Genomic DNA, 16,654 nt, shown 5'->3' with positions numbered 1-16,654 from the left:
ACAGGAGCCAGAGATCAGAAGCTCTTTCCCAAAGACCACACAGGGAATCTGTGCTGCCCTCAGTGTGGGCTCTAATTCTCCTGCAGTCTCCCACTGGGTTGCCAAGTTAGATGCTAATCTCCTGTTATTTCACCCCTCCCCCCAGAGTCAGGTTTTTTTGCTAGGCTCAAGGCCGGTGCAGACCTGAGGTCGCCCTGCTTATGACGTATGTCCAAAATGGCGCCTGCTCTTTGTCTTGCTCGCCTTTGAGAGGTGAACAGAGAGAGAGAAACTCGTGTCTGTATTGGTCACTTTTTTTTCTCCCTCTCTCTTCTAGTTAGCCTGGTGAAATTTTCCCCACGGGGTTTCAAACCTCGTTCCCTCTAGCCTCCTCTTTCCGCTTGCCCGCTGGTGTCTCGGGCTATTGAGGTTCGGCTCACCTCGCGTTCCAGTGTGTTGATTCTGCTGCTGGTGTCCCGAACTTGGGCTCCCACGCTCTCCAGGCAGGTCCACTGTGAATCACTAGTTCCGGAAGAGTTTCCTCTGCTGTTTCTTCCCCTACTCTTCCTTGACCCTGCAGTATCTCCACTTTAATTAAACTGTGTCTTCCCGGACTATCAGTGTGCTCCCTTCCTATTCCACCATCTTGCCACTCTCCGAGAGATCTGTTTTTGTTTAAATGAGGGTTACCTATTTATCCAGTTTTTATTAACTCTGGAAGACTCTGCCACTGTAACACACTTACAGCTGTTTCATTCTTCCTAACCACTGGAGGTTCTGTAGTGAACTCATGCACTCCCTATAATTGGACATTTAGGTTATTTCCACTGGCCCTGATATTTTAAATTCCGTGTGTGTTCTAATTGGAACAATTTCAATTCTGATGTCCTGAGCTATAATTAGTATAGCGCAATCCCAGGCATATGAATATTTCTGTAAAAAAGACTCATAGAAGAGGAATCTCTGTGCCCTGCAGTTGTGTCTGCTGTAATGTATAGGCTGCCTCCAGGCAGAGCACAAATCCTGTTTCCCCACAGTGTTCCCCATGCTGGACACACCCGTCCTCCATCCTGATGAGTTTAGGTAGATCTCAAGGTGGCCTCGGCTATTTCCTGAGTTCCTCGTCCTTGTCTCTCGCCTGTTTTTAAATCAGGTTATTATCACTCTCGCACTGTCTTGCAGCAGCACTTAAACAACATGGGGACCATCTTACAGACGCAGTAAAATTTCATCTGCGTTTGCCTTTAACTGTGTTTATGGTGTCTTCAGTACAGCAGAACTTTTAATTTTTTTTTATTGGTTCCTTACAAAAATCAAATCCCTCCACGGACTCCGCGTTCAGTGGTTTGGATCAGGAAGGTCTTCCCCAGCCCCAGAGCTTCAAAAGCAGTCTCCTGTTTGTGGCTTTTTAACGCTGGGCGCTTTAATCCGTCTGCAGTTTACGCACTGTAAGATCTGAGAGGGCCGTGTCATTCTTCAGTAAACTCATCCGTTTCCCACCGACTTAAAATGCCCCCTCCAAGCCATCTCCCCAGCCCCTCTATCTGCACGGCTGTGTTCTGGATATTCTCTGCCGCTGACCCATCTGCTCTGGGCTAATAACATGCCATTTTATTGCTGTGACTGTCACAGCACAGTGTGGTGTGATGGTTGTTTTGGTATCTGGGATGTCACATTCTGTCTCATTATCCCTCTTTTTCAAAACTGCCTTCCTGTGCATTTTCTCTTTCACATAAACTTTAAAGTAAACATGTCAATTTGCTTTTTTAAAAGTTTAAAACTTGGGGCCAGCGTTGTAACGCCAGGGGTTAAGCCACCACTTGCAACTCGAACATCCCATATGAACGCTGGTTTGAGTCTGGCTGCTCCACTTCTGATCCAACTCCCTGCTGCTGTGCCTGGGAAGGCAGTGGATGGTGGCCCAGTTGGTTGGGCCCTTGCCACCCATGTGGGAGACATGGATGGAGTTCCAGGTTCTTGATTTGCCCTGGCCCAACCCCAGACATTGAGGCCATTTGAGAAGTGAATCAACAGATGGAAGATTCTCTCTCTCTCTCTCCCCCTCTCTGACTTTGCCTTTCAAATAAATAAATCTTTAAGAAGGTTTAAAACTTTGATTATATTGCATTCTTAGATTAATAGGAAAGAACATCCTTTCTGCAGTTTTTCTGATTTTCAGAAATTACCTCTAGTCAGAAATCTAAATGCAAAAGTTGAATCTGTAGGGTTTTTGCAACCTGGACTGCAATATGGCTAAATTGCTTTATAACCAGATATTGAGAATGAGCCCCCCACCCATGACTCCAAAACTAGATGCAATAAAACAAAATATTGGTATGATTTCAAAAACATAAAAAATTAAAACTTTTGTGTAGCAAAAGTTTGCATAAGAAAAGGCAAAAGGCAAATGACAAGCCAAAAGAAAATATATAGAACATGTATCAGAAATAAAGGACTGATATTCAAATACAAGTCCTAATACCTCTTTCATTGTCATGGAGAGAATTAAGAGGTGTGCCTGGTTCTTGAAAGTTGTTATATAGTATGAATTATAACTTTATGTATAGGTATAATGTATAAGTAAGTGAGTGTTAATATATTTACTCTTATGCAGAAGAAGTGTTAGCCTTCCTCCCATCTGGAGTTCATCAGCTCAGACCGCCTGTGGGGAAGGAAGCAGGCTTAAACTGGGAAGGCTACAGCTAAATCCTGGGGCACTGGCTTGAGCTCTAACTTGAGCCCACCTTTCTTTCTTCTTTGTACTACACAACCATGGTAGTTCTCCGTGTTCCCACAACTCATCAGTGTGACTGTTTAAGGTCTTTCAAATATAATAGTTCAAGTGTACAACAAATGCAATCAGTCTAACCCACTTTTTCAGTGCTGGGGGTTGTGTGCCTCTTTCATTCTAATGGTAGGAACAGAGCAGGAAACATTCCAGGGCCAAGGAAAGAGTGAGGGATTCGTTTCCAGCCAGCCACTCGGCGACCTGTGCTGACAGTCGGCTGCACCTGCAGTGCCCTCCTGGGCCAGATGCCACTTGTAATCTTCATAAAGTCATCGAGTTCCAAACCGACAGGGCCTCAGAGCTCACCTGTGCAGCTTCCTTGATTGAACTACAAAGAACAAGAACTGGATTTTAAAAAGTGTGTCTGTTGGCTCTATACTCCATATAAAATACCCGGTAACACAGACTAGGTCTCATCATCAGTGTTATGGTTAAAACTCACGTATTTTATGTATACTCTGTCCTGAGCATGTAAGCTCACTCACCGGGATTAGAGTTTGGGTCTGCAGTGTCCCGGACAGCACCCTTCCCACCACATTCCACCGTGATGGACACATCCCCTGTGTGTGACATCTAATAGGACATGTGGCTGCTGAGCATCTGCCCCAGGGCCAGTGTCACTGAGGATCCAGCATTTTCATCTGAATTCAAAACCCCCTTATGCTGTTCGGACAAGGAACATGTGGACAGTGCAGCTCCGGGCCTTTTGAGATTTTCTAAACGTGACTTTGTATGTGTATAAAAAGGCTTACTTTACTGTGTCAGTGCTGTTATAAGTGCCAGACTGCTTTCTTCTCCCTCTCTCTAGATTCCATCACTCAGCACAAACTCTGCGCCTCTGAAAACTACCTCTTGCCACAGTGACCAGGACGTGCTGCACTGCAGACGGCCACCCAGCTGTCTTACGGCCCTCGAGCAAGAAGCGAAGCTTCTGTTGGAGAGAAGGAGCAGACCCATACAGGATGATGTTTGCTCCTGTCGTGTGTGCCGTGGTTAAGGCCTCCTCTCTGCCTCCCCGTGGATGAGTTTGCCATTTATAGCATTGGCTGGCCCATCCGGGCCTCCTCTATGTGATGCCAGTCTGTGGGGCTTCATAATGATCATGATTCAAAGGTCACAGAACGTTTGTTTTTACTGCTAATTGGAGTTGAAATGAAGGGGCCAGCGCTGTGGTATAGTAGGTTAGGCCTACGCCTGAGGTGTCAACATCCCATATGGGCGCCAGTTCTTGTCCCAGCTGCTCCTTTTCTGATCCAGCTCTCTGCTAATGGCCTAGGATTGCAGTGGAGGACGGCCTAAGTGTTTGAGCCCCTGCACCCACATGGACCCTGGAAGAAGCTCCTGGCTCCTGGCTTCAGGTCGGCACAGCTCCAGCCATTACAGCCACTGGGGGAGTGAACCAGTGGGTGGAAGACCTCTCTATCTGTCTCTTTTTCACTATCTGTATCCCTGCCTGTTAAATAAATAAATCTTTAAAAAAAAAAAAAAAGAGTTGAAATTGTTGTTACTGAGAGCAGAGACCCCCTGAGTTTCCTGGCTTGGGCTCTAAGGAGCTCAGGGCATTCATAAAGGGAGGCTTCTACGTATCTGATGCAATGCAAAGGAACTGACGAAGACGGATGTGGGAGGATGGCGTGATGGCAAGTGGCCTGTTCCTCCATACTCCCTTTGTGCTGAGCAGGGCGTCACCAACATGGGACCACCGCCTGCGAGGGCCACCTGATGCTTACAAGCACACGACCATACTCACCATTATCCGTTGTGAGATCTGTGCAAATTACAGACTGGAATGGCTGTAAGCAAAAAGACTGATAATGCTAAGAATCAACTAGGATGTGGAGAAATTAGACCTCTTCTGACTGCAAAATGATACGATTACTGTGAAAAACAATTTGGCTGTTTCTTTTAAGAATTAAACCTACCTTTACCAGACAGCCTGATATCTAAGAGGCGTAAAAACACGTGTCTACATTAGGACTTGTTTACAAAAGGTTCATAACAGCCAAAACCAGAGCAGTCCGTCAGCTGGCAAACAGGTAAACGAAGATGCTACATGCATCCCGTGGAGGGTCACTCAGTAATATAAAGAACCAACCCCAGGGACTTGCGACGCTGTAGACGGTCCTGAAAAGCACAATTTGCACAGGAAGGCGGACTCGGAAGACGGTGTTGTGTGATTCCACTTGGAAGGTGTTCCCAGAGCAGGCAGGACTGCAGGGACAGACTGCAGGTCGGTGTTTCCCACAGCCGAGACAGGCGTGGGAGGCGGAGCAGACGTTTTGGGTAATGGGAGCACTGAGACTGTATTGTGATCTTGGCTGCACAACTGAGCACGTTTACTAAGATCAGTGAACAGCATACTTTCAGTGGTGGATTTTATGGTGTGCAAATTACAGACCAGGAAAGCTGTGCAGAGAGGAGAAAGCTATGGGCAGCTACGTTGCCGCACCTCAGCTCTCCCTGTACACAGACCTCCGGTGAGCAGCAGCAAGCACAGTGTAGCACTGTTTCTTTCAGAACAGCCTCAGCTTTCAAGCCAGGGGCACATTCTTCCTGGGCACAGCAGGACGTGGGGACGTGGCTACTTCTGTCTAATGCGAGACTCCTGGAACAGCCGAGCTTAGACCCAGAACCCTTGTCAACTGGCCTTGAATTAGTGGAGATTTGTGCAATCTGCAGGTTGCCTCAGCTCTCCTATCTACAGGGTGGCCAGGAAGTTCTCCTTATCTTATCCTGCTTCCAGTCCTTTTCAGTTTTCCCTGGATTTACACACACGCCCCCTTCGCCTCTTGCTGCTGTGGCTTTGCAGCATCATGAGCCACCGAGAGAAACGCCCTGGGTCAGGAACCATAGCCTAACTCCTCTTCAGTGGAACTGGGATGGACATTAGGACCCAGCTCCAAGCTGGGTGGAAGCCATCAGACAGATGCAGTTGGAGAAGAGAGAAGCCATGGAGTGCTGTGGGATCTGTCAGGAGGCCCAGGCTCCAAGCTTCCCCACACCTCATGGTAAAACTGGGGTGGGTGGATTTAACATCCCTACCTACGAGACTCCCATGCAGATAGCCACTGTACCGCACGTCTCATAGTCACAGCACATTGGTTGCTCTGAGGCTTAGGAATGAAAGGCTGATAAGTCGTCAGGCATCATCCCAGTCCATTTTCCATCACTGTGTTAAGATACCCAAGACTGGTGATGTAGGAAGAAGAGTTCTGTTTAGGGGTTGAGAGCATGACAGCCGTGTGGGCTCAACTTCTAGTGAGGCCAAGCAGCCTTGGGCAGAAGGGCAACCACCGAGGGCAGCCTGATCCCCAGAGAGCCGCCACCTTCTGTCCTACAAAGTGACCCATGAAGCCCCTGCTCCAGACACTGCTATGGTGGCACTCACATTTCTTTCTTTTTTTTTTAAATTTTATTTAATGAACATAAATTTCCAAAGAACAGCTTATGAATTATAATAGCTTCCCCCCCCCATACACTCACATTTCAATATGCATCTCGAACCACATTTGAGCCATAGCAAGCACTATAAAATGTGAAATGAAAACAGGAGTATCCTCATTCCTGTGCCTGCTGACAGAGCTGGTCCAGATCAGTCACTTAGGAATAAGAGATCAGGAGAGACTGGCAAGGTGGTGGAGGTGGGGTGGGGGTGGTGGTGTGTGTGGCCAGATGCTGTCATTTGGATAACAAAGACTTGGGACAGCCCAGAGGAAGCTTCAGCTCCATACCCCATTTACCTCTCTCTAAAATATATATATATATATATATATATATATATATATTATACATATTTGTATATATATAAATATATAGTCTCTCTATATATATACATATATATATATACACATATATATATATATATATATATATATATATATATATATATATAGACAGAGTGACAGGGTGGAGAAGAGAGAAATCTTCCATTCACTGGTTCACTCCCCAAATGGCCACATTGGCTGAGACTCCTGAGGACCAGGAAATGAGAACTTCTTCTGGGTCTCCCATGTGGGTGGCAGGGGTAAAAGCACTTGGGCTGTTTTCCACTGCTTTCCCAGGCACCTTAGCAGGGAGCTGGATTGGAAGTGGAGCAGCACAGCCCAAAACAGGCTCCAACATGGGATACTGGTGTTGTAGGCGAAGGCTTAACCCTCTGTGTCACATTTACCTCGGAACAGGAATTAATGATTTTATCTGTTTGAAGAGTTCCAAGCCCAGAATCCCCAGCAGTGCCAACTATGCATGCCCAATCTGGAGCCCACTTTAGCAGCCTGACCTGGGACCCCCAGGGAAGTGGCTTGTTTGCACTGTGCCCCAAGTGAGTCTCATTTCTCAGAGTTTGGGGCATCCCAGCTCTGCTCCTTTTGGGGAAAGCACCACAACCAGGACTCCTGGGTGCAGTCTCACCCAGGTTTGTGGTGGTGAGATCAACGTCTCTTAGAGAAGGAAAAGCAAAGAATTAAAATAATGATTCTGAAAGCATGAAATGAAAGTAACTTGTGGGCCGGCACCGCGGCTCAATAGGCTAATCCTCCACCTGCGGTGCCGGCACACCGGGTTCTAGTCCTGGTTGTGCCTCTTCCTGTCCAGCTCTCTGCTGTGGCCTGGGAGTGCAGTCGAGGATGGCCCAAGTGCTTGGGCCCTGCACTCGCATGGGACACCAGGAGAAGCACCTGGCTCCTGGCTTCAGATCAGCATGGTGCGCCGGCCACGGCGGTCATTGGAGGGTGAACCAACGGCAAGGGGAAGACCTTTCTCTCTGTCTCTCTCTCCCTCACTGTCCACTCTACCTGTCAAAAAAAAAAAAAAAAAAAAGAAAGAAAGTAACTTGTATGAAAATCTTCCAGACTGTAAATCAGCCTTACTGCACAGAGTAGACAATCTGTTTTATGTGTTACATTAATGTGGAATAATCACTTCTGGTTGGCCTAAGTAGCAAGTTCTCTGTTTATGGGCACAGTCAGTCACACAGTCACAGTTGGTTATTTTGTTTCACATAGTAAGTGGTGGTAGGTACAGGGAAATGATGATCCCACTTAAGTCACCTTTCCCTGGTTACAGGGACTCCTACTGAGGAAACCCAGTTTTGTGTAAAGCAGATGCAAAAAGAAAAAAAAAATCATGCACAAGTTTTTTACTTGTATGCACTGAAAAAAAAAAAAGGCATAGAATAGATGTAATGACCTAAAAATGCTTCCGCTAAAACATACATACAAATAGCACAGAAAATATTAAAATTTATTTTTCAATGTATTGCAGAATTCCTAATACAGAAGGAGCATTGCCAGGGGCTGGGGAGACAACACCTGAGTCCTGATCCAGGGGCCATGAGGCTGGAGATGGGCGCCTGGAGTCGGGTCGGCAGGTTGGGGGCGGGGGGCGGCCTGGGAGCGGCACAGGAGTGGAGACTCCCTGTGCAGAACTGCAGTCCTGGAAGGGCGCATGCTTAGAGAAGGTGCAGACTGGATAATCTCTGCATAGGGTGTGGAAGAAGCCAGATGGCCCGACCCAGAGCTCCAGCCAGGGAAGTGGGGGGAAACTCACAACCTCCAAGGCAATTGCTCTCCTACGGGCTATTTTTTCCGAACTGAAAACAGTTCAGACCATGAATATATTAAGGACCCAAACCACATAAGTTGGAAAACATAGCTCCAAATAATGGATGCATCCAAAGAAATCATAGCAGAAGTGAAAGAATGATGGGAACTGGCAAATAAAATCTGCTGGGACACAGCTAAAGCAGTATTTAGAGGGAATTATACAACCCTAACTGCTTATATTAGTAAAGGGAGGAAAACCCTAAAAAACTCATGAGTTCAATGTTAAAAGAAAGAAGCTGAGGAAAGAACTACCTAATCAAAGAAAATGACAGGAAGGGAACAGGAAAGCCGATCGCAGATTCACAGCATAGGGCAGGCATCTACACAGTGGATAATCCACTGCCTGGGACACCCGCATCCCACAGTGGAGTGTCTGGTTTGAGGCCCATCCCTCCCACTTAGAATCCCAGCTTCCTGATAATGCACACTCAGGGAGGCAACAGGTGATGGCTGAGTATTGAGGGCATTTGGAAATTTCCAGTCTTTGCTATCAGCTTTCTTGTTCCCTCTCTCTCTGTCTCTGTCTCTACCTCTCTCTGTAACTGTCTTTCAAATAAATAAAAATAAATCTTTTAAAAAAGATAATGGATTAATAGATTCTTTGGGAAGACTGATCAAATAGGCAAATTTCTGAAAGTTTGGTCAGTTGTTAAAAAGAGAAGGAAGGAGCCAGTGCTGTTGGCGTAGTGGGTAAAGCTGCCGCCTGCAATGCTGGCATCCCGTGTGGGCGTCAGTTTGAGTTCCAGCTGTTCCACTTCTGATCCAGCTTCCTGCTAATGAGCCTGAGAAAGCAGCAGAAGATGGCCCAAGTGCGTGGGTCCTGCACCCATGTAGCAGACCTGGAAGAAGTTCCTGGTCCCAGCCTGGACCAGCCCTGGCTGTTGCAGCCACTTGGGGAGTAAACCAGGGGATGAAAGATTCTCTTCCTCTCTTTCAAATAAATAAATATCAAAAAAGAAGGAACAAAACAATATTAAACATGAAAAGCATACTCACAATTCTAGGTTCCCAAATTTTGAAGTATTTTGAAAACTTACCCTAGCATGAAATTAACAACGGACAATTGCTAGAAATAGGAAATATAAAAGATGGTGTTCTGTGTCAGCCTAGAATCACAGCAGAAAGAAGGCTCTTGAAAGAACAGTGTATTCAGGACTGAGTAGGGGGTTACAAGCCAGAACAGGTGTGCTCTCCTGGACTGAGGGCCTATCTGGGGAGGCTGAGGCAAAGAAACTTTCAAAGGCAAAATGAGGCAGGTTACATAAGTTGTTTTCAAACAGTTATTTTTGGCAGTAAGGATCAATAACAAGAGTGCAGCCCCTGTCCAAGACTGAACAGGCCGTTGGCTGGGCAGACGTCCTCACAGGAGTGATCTCTGTGTGAGGTTGCCATGGCCTTGTGCATGGTTGTGGTTTTCCGAGAATCTTTGTAACCGTCTCTGTCAAGGGTGTGCGTGTGCGAGAACCTCCTCCCTGCCCCTGGCTGCACTTGGCTTTGGATTTGGCTTAAGTGGCTTTGTTTGGATTCCAACATTTTCCATTAGCAATAAGCAGATATAATTCAGCAAAAATAGGCTTAATTTTTTTGTTTTTGTTTTAAAGATATATTTTATTTATTTTGAAAGATAGAGTTACAGAGAGAGGTAGAGCCAGATAGAGAGAGAGGTCTTCCATCCACTGGTTCACTCCCCAGATTGCCACAATGGCTAGAGCTAAGCTATCTGAAGCCAGGAGCCAGGAGTTTCTTCTGGGTCTCCCACGTGGGTGCAGGGACCCAAGGACTTGGGCCACCTTCTACTGCTTTCCCAGGCTATAGCAAAGAGCTGGATCAGAAGTGGAGCAGCTAGGACTCAAACTGGCACCCATATGGGATGCCGGTACTGCAGGCTAGGGGTTTAACCTGCTGCACCAGAGCACTGGTTCCTAAACTCACACACATTTGTATACCATATAAATTGATAGAAGTTTTTGAAAGCACTTTGTCAATCAACATGCAATCATAAAAGCATTCATATCCTCTGTCCCAGTAATTAATAGTAAGAAAATGTTCTAGAATAAGGAAAATGACATGCACCCAAAGATGTTCATTGTAGCATTACTTACATTGAAAACAAACTGGACTGGGGGTTGAGGCCAGGGGAACAGGTATATAACTCAGTAGTTAAGACACAAATTAAGATGCCCACATTCCATATCAGAATACCTGGGTTCAATTCCTGCCTCTGCCTCCTGACTCCAACTTCCTGCTAATTCAGACCTTAAGAGGCAGCAGTGATGGCTTGAATACCTGGGCCCCTGACATCCATGTGGGAAACCAGTATTGTGTTCTTGGCTCTTGGCGTCATCCCAGCCATGGCTATCATAGGCAATTAGAGAGTGAACTAGTCAATGGGTGTCTGTCTTTCTCCTGGCCTTTCAAATGAAATTTTTAATTAAAAAAAAAAAAACTAGGCCGGCGCCGCGGCTCACTAGGCTAATCCTCCGCCTTGCGGCGCCGGCACACCGGGTTCTAGTCCCGGTCGGGGCACCGATCCTGTCCCGGTTGCCCCTCTTCCAGGCCAGCTCTCTGCTGTGGCCAGGGAGTGCAGTGGAGGATAGCCCAAGTGTTTGGGCTCTGCACCCCATGGGAGACCAGGATAAGCACCTGGCTCCTGCCATCGGAACAGCGCGGTGCGCCGGCCGCAGCGCGCTACCGCGGCGGCCATTGGAGGGTGAACCAACGGCAAAAGGAAGACCTTTCTCTCTGTCTCTCTCTCTCACTGTCCACTCTGCCTGTCAAAAAAAAAAAAAAAAAAAAACTAGGAATAATGAGTGCTCAACAATGTGGACATTCCTTAATAAGTATTTCTATAAATCAATCTGTTGAAATGTCAAGCAGCCATTACAAACTATTTATGAAGACTGACACAGTATAGGAAACGTTTGTAATATAAAGAAAAACACAAAATTACATTTGTGCAGTAATCAGAAATCTGTAAAACAATGCGTAATGAAAATATTCAGGGTAACATTAAGAAGTTATTTCAGTGGGGTGGCTGGACCATGGTTAATTTTATAACTCTTGCCAAGGTGACAATCTCAGGTCAATAATATTGCTAACCATCTTGAAGAGAGCCATGCAGATGCCTGCATCCTCAAACCTAGTTGCACTCAAAGCTGTATGCTGTTGAGTGTTCAACCTTGTCTGTTTCGTGTTTCTTTGCTTACATGTCAATCCAGTTAACTTCAGCCAAGTGTCCTATTTGATTGTTTTGAATAGCTTGAGAAGAATTTGTATTAGTTCTTCTTTAAATGTCTTGTAGAATTCAGCAGTGAAACCAATGGGACCTGGGCTTTTCTTTGTTGGAAGGGTCTTTATTACTGATTCAATCTCCTCTTGGTTATTGGTCCATTTAGGTGTTCTATGTCTTCATGATTCAATTTATTTGGGTTGTATGTGTCCAGGAAACTATCCATTTCTTCTAGGTTCCCCAATTTGTTGGCATACAGTTCTTTGTAGTAATTCCTGATGATTCTTTTTATTTCTGTGGTATCTATTGTTACATTTCCTTTTTCATCTCTGATTTTGTTGATTTGTGTCTTCTCACTCTTTTTTTTTTAATAGTTGGGCCAAGGCTGTGTCTATTTTGTTTATTTTTTCCAAAAAACCAGCTCTTCATTTCATTGATACTTTGTGTTTTTTTTGTTTGTTTGTTTCAGTTTTGTTTTTTTCTTCCTTACTTCTAATTATTTCTTTCCTCCTACTCATTGGGGTTTTGGTTTGTGGTTGTTTTTCTAGGTCCTTGAGATGCATTGGCAGCTCATTTTTTGGTGACTTTCCAGTGTCTTGATGTAAGCACTAATTGCTATTAACTTCCCTCATAACACTGTGTTTGCTGTAGCCCATAAATTTTGATATGAGATATTATCTTCATTTATTTTCAGAAATTTTTTTATTTCTTTTATGACCCACTGTTTATCTAGGAACATATTGTTCAGTCTCCATGTATTTGCATATGTTCTTGAGATTCTTGAATTGTTGGTTTCAAGCTCTAATCCATTGTAATCAGAGAAGGTGCATGATATGATTTTTATTTTTTTGAATTTGCTGAGACTTGCTTTATGGCCTAGTATATGGTCTATCCTGGAGAAACTTCCATGCACTGCCAAGAAGAAAGTGTATTCTGCCACTGTGGGGTGAAAAGTTCTGTAGATATCAGTTAGGTCCACTTAGTCCATAGTGTGGATTATCTCTGTTGTTTCTTTGTTGATTTTCTGTCTAGTTGATCTATCCAGTGATGAACGTTGGGTGTTGAAGTCCCCCATTACTATTGTATTTGCATCTATGTCTCTCTTTATATCTGATAATAGTTCTTTTAGGTAGCCAGGCACCCTGTGGTTGGGTGCATATACATTTGTTATTGTAATGTCTTTCTGTTATATTGATCCCTTAATCATTATATAGGGTCCTTCTTTTTGTGTTAAAGCCTATTTTGTCTAATATTAGGATGACTACTCTTACCCTTTTTTATCCCTTGTTAGCATGGAATATCTTTTTCCATCCTTTCATTCTACATGTATCTTTGTTGGTGAGGTGTGTTTCTTGTAGGCAGCAAATAGATGGTCTTGTTTTTTAATACATTCAGCCAGTCTGTACCTTTTAACTGGAGAGTTGAGGCCATTTACATTCAGGATAACTATTGATAAGTAACTACTTGGTCCTACCATTTTTCCATGAATGCTCCTATCATTTACTTTGGATTTCTTTTGTACTTTTACTGGGGGATTTTTTTTGTCTTCACATTTTTTCATGATGATGGCTTTTTTTCTGTGTTTCTGTGTGTAGCACATTCTTAAGCATCTTTTGTAAGGCTGGACAAATGATGACAAATTCTTTCATTTCTGTTATGGGAGGTCTTTATTTGACTTTCATTTATAAATGAGAGCTTTGCAGGATTCAGTATTCTGACAGTTTTTTTCTCTTAAGATTTGGACTATATCTTACCATTGTCTTCTAGCCTGTAGGGTTTCTGATGAGAAGTCAGCTGTGAGTCTAGTTGGAGATCCTCTGAAGGCAATCTGGCATTTTTCTTGTGCACATTTTAGAATCTTTTCCTCATGCTTTACTTTCATTTGATTACAATGAGTTGTGGTGACAATCTTTTCTGGTCATATCTGTTAGGAGTTCTATGCACTTCTTGTCCTTGGACATTCCTTTCTTTCTCATGTTAGGGAAGTTTTCTATAACTATTTCACTAAGTAGGCCTTCTATTCCCTTCTCTCTTTCCACACCTTCAGGCACTGACCTGTATGTTGGGTCTTTTGATAGTATCCGTATATCTGCAACACTGTTTTTAAGTTTTCTGATTTCTTCTTGTTTTTGGCCTGACTGTAAAATTTCCAGAGATTTGTCTTCTAGCTGCTTGGGTATTCTTTCATCTGCCTCACCAACTCTGTTGTTGGTTTTTTTTTTTTTAAGATTTATTTTATTTATTTGAAAGACAGAGTTACAGAGAGAGGTAGAGATAGAGAGAGAGGTCCTCCATCTTCTTGTTCACTCCCAGATGGCTGCAATGGCTAGAGCTGTGCCGATCCGAAGCCAGGAGCCAGGAGCTCCTTCTGGGTCTCCCACGTGGGTGCAGGGGCCCAAGGACTTGGGCCATCTTCTACTGCTATCCCAGGCCATATCAGAGAGCTGGATAGGAAGAGGAGCAGCTGGGACTAGAACTGATGCCCATATGGGATGCCGGCACTTCAGTCCAGGGCGTTAAACTGCTGCACCACAGCTCCAACCCCACCAACTCTGTTGTTAAGGGTTTCCACTGCATTTTAAATTTGATCTGTTGAATTCTTCATTTCTAATTTTTTGTTTTGATTTCTCTTTAAGATCTCAATTTCATGGGAAAAATGTTCATTCATATCATATATAGTTTTCTTTAGTTCGTGGATTTGCTTCTGATTGCTTTTGAATAATCTGATGATTAGTTTTTTCAATTCCATTTCTGGCATTTCCTCAGTCTCTTCATTTTCACATTCTAATATTGAAATGTTATAGTGTTCCTTTGAGGGCTCATAGAGTATTCCTTATTCTTGTTTCTTGAATTTCTGCCTTTATTTTTAGGCATTTGTAAAATGTTTCTTTTTTGTCTGATGGCTTTTACCTTTGATCTGTGCCTCTGTGGCCTAGTGGTTTCTCTGCACTTTCCGTGAATACCAAGAGGTGTGTGGTGGGTGTGGCCAGGGTGCTCTGTTCAGTGCTACAGGATGGGCTGAGTTCCTGGGGTAACACCCAAGTTGGGCGTGGCAGCTCTCCTGTGGTTTACTGGATGGAGAGGAATGGTCACCTCTGCTGGTGTGACCACCCCTTTTCCTCCAAGCTGAGGAATACCCAGGTGTTCGTCCCCAGTGTGCTCACTGTGTACAAACCATACATTGGATCCTGTGAGCATGGTTCCTTCTGTATGAGCTGCTGTAGGCAGCCAAGGAGCTCTGAGAGTGTGGAGAAGCACTCTGGGGTTGCCCAGAGCCCAGCCGCACTCTGCTTCCTCCTATGCAGTCACAGTGTTTTCTCAGTCTCAGCTCTCAAAGCTCCCCGCGCTGCTCCCTGCAGCTTTACCCTGTGGGGCCACTCCACCCCAGTAGCCCATCCTGCCCACGAGGAAACTCAAGTGTTCCAAGAGCTGCCATCTGTGTGTGTTCCAGCCCGCTGGGTCAAATCCAGTCCTCCCAACCAGAGTTGATGTCAGTGGGGAACACAGGTGTTTCTCTCCGGTTAGATCTGTGGTTCTCAGGTGCACAACATACCCCACCTGCCACAGCTCCCTTTTTTGATATTAATTTCACCTAATTTAAATCAGACTGTCCTGTTGCTATTCCACCATCTTGCAACCCTTGAAAACCTCTTTATTTTAAAGTCAACCAATATGTACCCAGTACAGGGACTGCTGGGTCATGTAGTAGTTCTATTTTTAGTTCTTGAGGAACCTCCATACTATGTTGATTTACATTCCGACCAACAGGTTCCCTGTTCTCCATATCCTCAGTCTTTTGTCTTTTTGGTAATAGTGACTCTTACTGGAGTGAGATGATACCTCCTTGGGGTTTTGATTTGCATTTCCCTGATGATTGGTGATGCTGAGCATTTTCTTCAGGTACCTGTTGGCCACTTGTATGTCTTCCTCAGAGAAATGTCTGTTTAGATCTACTATTCTTGGGGCTGATGATGTGGTACAGCTTGGTAGGCCACCGCCTGTGACACCAGCATCCCATGTGGGCTCTGGTTCGAGTCCCAGGTTCTCCACTTCGCATCCAGCTCCTTACTAATGAGGGTGGGAGAGCAGTGGAAGATGGCCTAAGTATTTGGGCCCCTTCCACACATGTGGCGGACCCAGATGGAATTCCAGGCTCCTGGTTAGGCCTTGACCAGCCCTGGCCATTGCAGCACTGAACAGAAGATCACTCTCTTCTTTCCCTCTCTCTGTGTAACTCTGCCTTTCAAATAAATAAATATTTTGTAAAAGGATCTACTATCCATTTTAAAATTGGGTTATTTGGGGATCATTTTTAAGTTTCTTATATGATCTGGATATTAATCACTTGTCAGATGTGCAGCTTACAAATATTTTCTCCCATTCTGTGGGTTGTCTCTTCACTCTGTTAATCATTTCCTTCACTATGCCAAAGCTCTTTCATTTGATGAAATCCCATTTATCTATTTTAGCTTTTATTTCCTGTGCTATTGGAGTTTGATCTAGAAAATCCTTGCCTACTCCAATATATAAATGTGGGGTTTTTTTTAATAATATTTTCAAAATTTCAGGTCTCACATGTCTTTATTTTGAGTTGATTTGTGTATGTGATGAAAGTTAATATCTAGTTTCATTCTCCTGTATGTGGACATCCAATTTTCCAAGAACTGTTTATTAAAAAGACACCTTTTCCCAATGCATGTTGTTGGCACCTTGGTTGGCTTTGTGGGTTTACTTCTAGGGTCTTTATTCTGTTGTTCTGCTCTGTAGATGTGTTTTTATGCCAATACCATGAGTTTTAATTACTGCAGCTTTGTAGTATCTGTTACTTTAACGTATTTATAATAATTCATTTATTTATTTGAAAGAAAGTGTTCTAGAGATACAGAGGCAGAGAGAGAGAAAGAAGTCCTCCTTCTGCCAGTTCACTCCCCAAATGGCTAAAATTGCCGGAACTGGGCCAGTCCAAGCCAGGAGCCAGGAACTTCTTCCAGGTTTCCCAGGCAGGTACAGAGGCCCAAGAACCTGGGCCATCCCACAACACCTTCCCAGAGAGCC

At 44.5% G+C, this 16,654-nt stretch overlaps 1 protein-coding gene across 6 annotated transcripts in view; it reads left to right on the top strand.

The window, feature by feature from the left end:
* Window positions 1-16,654, top strand: part of MCPH1 (microcephalin 1) — a 288,454-nt gene that overhangs the window by 244,228 nt on the left and 27,572 nt on the right. For 4 of the 6 annotated variants that reach the window (XM_062198850.1, XM_062198845.1, XM_062198846.1 and 1 more), the window contains one exon: window positions 3,576-4,217. The exons of the other annotated variants lie outside the window; for them this stretch is intronic. Coding sequence is in view for 2 of the 4 variants with exons in the window: in XM_062198845.1 (XP_062054829.1) it covers window positions 3,576-3,631 (56 nt within the window). In the remaining 2 variants the exon portion in view is untranslated. Of the gene's footprint in view, window positions 1-3,575; window positions 4,218-16,654 lie in introns of those variants that run through there. 6 annotated transcript variants of the gene reach the window in all.

The sequence above is a fragment of the Lepus europaeus genome, chromosome 8 (genome assembly GCF_033115175.1).
Source record: "Lepus europaeus isolate LE1 chromosome 8, mLepTim1.pri, whole genome shotgun sequence".
Classification (NCBI taxonomy): Eukaryota; Metazoa; Chordata; class Mammalia; order Lagomorpha; family Leporidae; genus Lepus; species Lepus europaeus.
Note: the sequence above shows the minus strand (reverse complement) of the source record. Positions and strands in the feature narration are given on the sequence as shown.